Genomic DNA, 6,763 nt, shown 5'->3' with positions numbered 1-6,763 from the left:
ACACACACATCTACTACACACCCATCTACTGCACACACATCTACTGCACACACACACATCTGCTGCACACAAACACACACATCTACTACACACACACACATACATCTACCTCACACACACACATCTACTGCACACACACAAAAACACACACACATCTAACACACACATATCCACATCTACACACACACACATCCACACACACACACATCCACACACACACACACATACACACACATCCACGCACACACACATACACACACACATCCATACACACACATACACACACACACACACATCCACACCCCCTCCCACACACACACACTGTGCTTTCTGCACCTTATAGAACTGCACTAAAGAAAATGAGAATCTTTGGGTCAGAATCTCACAAGCTCCTCGAGTTAACTATGCATCTGATTATTTTCTACAAGTGGGGTTTTAAGAAAAAAAAATCAAATTCCATCAATTACTGGAATCCGGTAACAGGTTTTAAGAACTGTTAAGTAATTATTTTTCGCCTCCAGCAAGTCTGGCACTTTAAAAAAAATGTGTAAAATTGTGTGAGTTCTAAGTTTTCTAAGATAGAAAATTGTTTTCTGCTTCTTGCTGGCGTGTCAATGCAACTTCTAAAAGACAGTGGCTTTTCAGGAGGAATGTTTAATGGATTTATTCATTGGTTAGCCCCCACACTATTAAAACATTTCTTTTAATTCTCCCATTTCTTTTTCTCTCCTCAATCCAGAATACCTACTGATACACTTTCCCTCATAGGCTAATCCAATGGATCTGCCCAGCAAGCAGGTGGCCTTTCTCAGGTGGCAGGCACTGGAGTAAGTCACACCATCGTTCCCGCAAAGGGACTGCTCTGAAGATGAGGGTTCCGGGCAAATCCGATTACAGGTCACACAGTAGGCATTATTGGTCTGATCCACCACACAAGTGGAGCTGCCTGGACAGAAAACATCCCTGCAAGTCTCTGGGGAGGGAGGGGGGAGGGAGGAGAGGGAGAGAGAGAGAGAGAGAGAGAGAGAGAGAGAGAGAGAGAGAGAGAGAGAGAGAGAGAGAGAGATTTTTTTAATAGGCACCTTCTGGTCCTTGGGGAGTAAGCAGCTGATATTATGAAGGAAATCATTAAAAGCAAAATATACAGATCCTAGCCGTCATCTGGGGAGCCTGGCTGTTTCCCAGAGGATCTGTGACTCCAGGCTGCCTCCATTACCCTTTAGGAGTTAGATAAGAGCCCCTTTATTTGGTACCACTTTAGGTACTATCTATGCCCCATTGGGTCTTCAAGGGTCTATGAATGTGTGGAGATGTTCAATGGTAGGACCTACTTTTACATTTGCCCTGGTACTGGACTTCCAGTTCCGGCTGCTCTTTACATCTGGCCTTGAGGAGAGCACATTCGTTGCGGTAGGTTTTCCCATCGAGCCCACACACTGGACCCTTCCAGGTGATGTTGGAACAGTCTGGGGCACAGACGCAGCGGGGTTTGTTCTTCTTGTTCATTCGGCACTTTTTCCCGGGTCCACAGTCCACATTCTCACACGTTTCTAGGAGTTGCAAAGAAGGCAGTTGGAGGGTCAGCCAGGGGTGGGGTGGGGTGGACTAGTGGTCTCAAGTGTCTTGCGCAATCATGCAACCGAGATGGAGGGCCCCAGACAGTCCCCTGGAAGGGATATGGGGGTTGGGGACCTCAGGCCAAGTCCTGTATCTAAATTCTCTCAAAGACCACACTGGTTGGTCATTACCATTTTTCATTACCATTCTCAGCTAAGAAGCCTGGGACTGACCTCTTCTGACCTTGTTTTGCCTTCGGCGCAAGCCGAGACAGATTCCACCTAACTAACTCCACCCGGGGTAAAAGTAAAACAAAACAAAACAAAACAAAACCCTCCCAAAACAAAAAAAGCAAAAACCACAAAACAAAACCAAAAAAATGGAGAAACAAAACTCTGCCAGTCCTAAACCTCAGCCAGACAGTAGGAACGCTGAGGGCAAGACGCCCTCTACTGAGGGCCTGCCGCCTAGAGGAGAGGAGGCCCACCTTTACAAGGGATGCAGTTGGGGGCGCCCCCGTTGAAAATCATCCACTTGAAGAGAGTATTGTCGTTCACATCCTCCTCGGTCCACGAGGTGCTCAGCCGGCCGGTGCTGCAACACTCCTCCTTGCTCAGTTCTGTCTTATACAGGACCTGGCAGCGGCCGTTCTTGGCTTGGCGGAGCCAGCAATTCCCAGCTGTGAAGAGACGGGGATCAGGAGGTGAATGAGTGAGCCAGGGGTAGTGGGAGGGAAGGCTGCTTAGAGCCGGGCAAGGAGGCCTGGTGGGGCTGGGGAGCAAGCGATTGGGGGGGAGGGGAGGGAGAGGGGGGAAGGAGAAAGGGAGAAGACACACACACACAGAGAGAGAGAGAGAGAGAGAGAGAGAGAGAGAGAGAGAGAGAGAGAGAGAGAGAGAGAGAGAGAGAATGAATCTCCAAAGGAGTGAGTGGGGAAAGACCGGTCACCGAGGTGGGAGGTGGGCTAGAGCAGCAGCCGCTGCGCCTAGCCATATCAATGTCAGTTACCAGTGACCCAGACACAACACGTGCAGCTTGCATTGACTTTTACTAGACTGTTTACTTTTATTCGTCCCATTTCATAACCTGCAGCGACTGGAAGAACAGATTAAAGAACCTGACAAAAACAGGATGCGACGGATGTTTTTACATGTTGGTTTCATGTAGGCGGTAAGAGAATTTTTTGTGACAGGGGTTAAGAAAGTAAGAGGGGGGGGGACGTGGAAGGGAGGGAAGGAGGGAGCGAAGGAGAGGAGGGGGGAGGGAGAATGAATATGAATCTGCAGGAACAGATCAGGCAAAAAGAAATTTGTGAAAAATGAAAGCAAAAAAAAAAAAAAAAAATGCAGTCGGGCCCAGCCTGGATCTGCCCTGAGCAGCCTCGAGGCGCAGCCCGCCCGACGGGCCCGTTTTGCAATCCGCCAGCTCGGAGCACGCCCGCAGCCACCACGGTCTTTCGAAATCTCCGAGGGCTGCTTTCCCTGGCGCCCACGTCCCGGCACCCAGGGCAGCGCCCCTATCAGAAAGGCGGGTTGCCCAGCCTAGTGTCGGGCAGACGGCTAGGGCCGGTGCCCGGGAGGGCAGCGTACAACACACAAAACCTTACCGCTCCAACAGGCAACGCAGCAGTGTTAGAGCTGGGTCACACATACCTACCTCATGTCTACCAAGAACCACTTTACAGATAGTTTCTTCCCCTGTCCCTTTTTATGTCTTCGGACTTTGGACAAGCAGACTTCTCATGAATCACCAAAGTGACTCGAGCAATTGGAGCGCAAGCTGCGCGGTTACCATTATTTAAAAAAAAAAAAAATCCCGCCTGGAGACTAATTGTAATAAAATAAATCCATTTTTAATTTTAGAAGATAAACTTCAGAAATTTGCTTTTTAATCCAGGTCGGAGTCTAAATAGCCCATGGGTTGCTTGTTTCACAGAAGTTAACAGGAATGAGGCAAAGTGGAGAAAACTAAAGTACTTAAAACACTTCGGGCTAATAATTTGGTTTCTTCTTTCTTCTTTTTCGCGGGGCTTGGGGGAGAGGGGTAGAAGGAGCATCTGCTAAGCGTAAAACTACCTCCCTCTAAAAATTTCAGTACCCACATTTCCAAGTTTGGGCAAAGTTTCTGAAACCACGTCCCCCAAGCCACCCAAGAAAATTCGGTATCTCCCATCCCCCACTCCGTCATTTAAAAAAAAAAAGTCACCAAAAGATATGGAAGGAAGATGGGTAGACTGCTAGTAGGTCGACTGCACTCTCCAAGCTATGGATGCTCGCCCTTCTCTCGAGCCAGCCAGGGGAGATAACATCTGAAGTCATTAGGACCAGAACTTGGAGCATCTACCCCTAACTACTGAGGCTCCAGCTCCCCCACTCGAGCCCTCTCTTTTTTGAGGATAACCTGGCTCTAAACTCCTCTCTCTATCCCAAAGTGTCACCGCCTTCAGTCTTTTCCTCCCGTTCCTTTCTCCAGGAGTAGCCGGGTGGTTCCAACATCTTCCTAGAGCCGCGTCGGTCCCAACCGACCAAGTGGAGACGACAGAAAAGTAGAACCCCTGCCCGAGCCGAACCTCTGGGCGCATCCCCTCCACTCACCCTGGGCGCTGCGGTCTTCCATGAATTGGCAGAGTAGCAGCAGCAGGAGGCAGAGCCCGCCGGGCTGGTGCCTGGCGCAGACCATCCTGGGGCAGGCGCGGGGCGAGGAGCGCGGCGGCGGGTGGCTAGGGCGAGCGGCGCGCGTCGCAGAGGCGAGCGGCGGAGGGCGCAGCGATCCCGGCGCAGCCCCGCGCTCGCCACCGGCCGCCCGCGCGATTCAATGGACGTCAGAAGCCGGGCGCAGCCGCGCTTTAAATCTAGACGGGGGTCTCCGAGGTTTGCGGTGGGCGGTCTCCCAGTGTGTGGGGCTGTGGGAGGGCGGCGGCGACCGAGGGTGTGCCGGCTCTTTGGGGGTGGGGAGCTTTTAAAAGTTCAGTGTGAATCAGGTGACATTTCCCACCTTCTGGAAACCCTTCCCAATTATCTGTCGGAGGTGCCCGAAATCAAAGCGGCAGGAGGGGAATCGCCGAGTTCTTATTTGCGTAGGAGCGGGAGGGGAGGGGGAAGGAGGCAGGGGCGGGGGCTGGGGGGCGACGCGTCGGGGGTGGGGAGGAACATCCACTTCAGTCCTGCACGCCGCCGCTCGGAGCCGGCGCGCCCGGGGTGGCGTGCGAGTGTGTGTGTGTGTGTGTGTGTGTGTGTGTGTGTGTGTGTGTGCATGCGTGTGCGCGTGTGTGCGCGTGTAAGTGAGGGCTCTGGAGGAGGCGGCCGGTGGAGCGCGGGGACCCCGGGAGTTGGTCCCCAGCACCTCTGCTCCAGCGCTCCGGAGAGACTTGTGCAACACACCGCAGGATCCCGGAGCTGCTGAAACGCCCCGGGGAGCAGTTTCAGGATCCTTCCCGCAGAGCCTTGGCGCGGGGTCCCGGAGACGTTTTGTGTCCCGAGGTCTCATGCGTGTGTCTTACTTTGCGGCCACCCTGCCCGCTTCCCCGCCTCCCACTCCCCCCAGCCTGCAGTAGGTTGCTAAGAACCCCGACCCCCGGGCACCTTCCACCGGGGCCGAGCGCTGCGGAGAGGCGGCCCTCGGTCTCCACAAGTCAGAGGCAAACAAAAATGTTTAACACCTCGGAGCCGGCCGCCCCCGGCAGTCTCGCCCTCTCCCTTTCTTTTCTCCCCTTTCACTTCGTCGCGTCTGGAGTCGCAGCCCCGAGCGGGGGCGCCGACGTAGGCGGTCTGCCCCCCTCCTCCCCCGCTCCGAGACGCCCCAGTTTCTGTCCTGAGTCTCTCTCTCTCTCTCTCTCTCTCTCTCTCTCTCTCTCTCTCTCTCTCTCTCTCTCTCTCTCTCTCATATTAAAAAAAAAAATTGCACCATGATAATGAACTTCTGCAGCTTCAGTTTATTGAGTGCAACGCCTGGCATTCTTCGCCGAAAGTTGGCGGGTCTTCTCATTTATAACATTTTCTGGCACGGCTGAATGAAACTGAGGAGGCGATATTTCCTTTTATATAAAACGATTACTTCACGGAAAATGCTATATTGTTTATTTCAAAGCTGCCTTTTAAATTTCTATTCTTTTCGCTTCTGAAGCCCGAACGACAACAAACAGCGAACTATGCAGACAAAATTCTTGGACATTCCCAGGTCATTGGGATTTGCTCTACGGATTTCAAATTCGCCCTTCTTCCCTACCCCCGCCCTCACCCCCCCCCTCCTCCTCTCATCCTCCCCCCCCATCTTCCATCAACCTCCTCCTACCCCCTCCACAACTGCAAATAACTCAGTGATAACAGATTTTTTTCCACCAACTGCAGGAGATAGTGCTAATCTTTTAATAAAAGGTCCCATTACAATGGGATCTGTCTGGACAGACTATAATAGATCCCGAAATACAGCCGTGCTAATATTAGAAGACAGTTGTTTGGGTGCCTCTCAGACGGGCCCAAGCCCCCCTTTGAAAGTGGGCATGAATCACAAAGCCCCGCGGCCGCCGCACCTGCACCGCGCGCATTCGGTGCAGCAGGCTGGTAAAAACGGGTGACCTCGCCGCCGCTTTTCGCTTTATAATTACAGTCGTGAGGACCGGAGCGGCGGGGAGGGGAGCGGGTGACCCGGGAGAGCCGGCTTTTTGCTCACTTTAGACGGCTCTGGGGCTCCACATCCTTCTTAATCTTTCCAGATTCATTCTGTCTGTTTCTGTCTGTCTGTTTGTCTGTCTCCTTCCTCTTCAGGCTTTTTCCTCCCTCCTCCCTCCTCCCACTCCCCTCAACTCTCTTTCCCAGCCCTTCCCGGCTTCGGTCTCCCCTCCCTCTCCCCGGACTCTGCCCATATTCTCCCTCCCCTTTCCTCGCTTCCTTCTCTCTTCCCTCCAACGCATTAATGTGGAGTTGTTTAGTGCCCTCTAATGGTAGGCGACATTAACAATTAATAGCAAACTGTCCCCCTTGCAGGAGCCGCCACTTAACTGCAGAATTTCAAAGTTGAACTATTTCTTCTTTACTCGGAGATACTGTGATACACTACAGGGAAAGTTTGTTTATTCCCCTTCATATGTCCCCACCCCTATTGCAGGGGGAAATTTTACTTAAAGGAGAGCTAGCAATTACTGTTACTTGACCCCTCCCCACCTCATATGTTTTTTTCCCCTGCTAGCAAAACACCTAGCTTCTGTTTT

The 6,763-nt window shown here is 52.3% G+C and overlaps 1 protein-coding gene across 2 annotated transcripts in view; it reads right to left on the bottom strand.

Moving 5' to 3' along the window:
• Fst (follistatin) overlaps positions 1 to 4,236 on the bottom strand; it is a 6,146-nt gene extending 1,910 nt beyond the window's left edge. For both annotated transcript variants that reach the window (XM_032896850.1, XM_032896851.1), the window contains exons 1-4: positions 4,152 to 4,236; positions 2,045 to 2,236; positions 1,332 to 1,550; positions 749 to 973 (exon numbers count right to left, since the gene is read on the bottom strand). In XM_032896850.1, the coding sequence (XP_032752741.1) occupies positions 749 to 973; positions 1,332 to 1,550; positions 2,045 to 2,236; positions 4,152 to 4,236 (721 nt within the window). The remainder of the gene's footprint in view (positions 1 to 748; positions 974 to 1,331; positions 1,551 to 2,044; positions 2,237 to 4,151) is intronic.
• Positions 4,237 to 6,763: the final 2,527 nt, after the last annotated feature.

Source organism: Rattus rattus, chromosome 3 (genome assembly GCF_011064425.1).
Source record: "Rattus rattus isolate New Zealand chromosome 3, Rrattus_CSIRO_v1, whole genome shotgun sequence".
In the NCBI taxonomy this organism is placed as follows: domain Eukaryota; kingdom Metazoa; phylum Chordata; class Mammalia; order Rodentia; family Muridae; genus Rattus; species Rattus rattus.
Note: the sequence above shows the minus strand (reverse complement) of the source record. Positions and strands in the feature narration are given on the sequence as shown.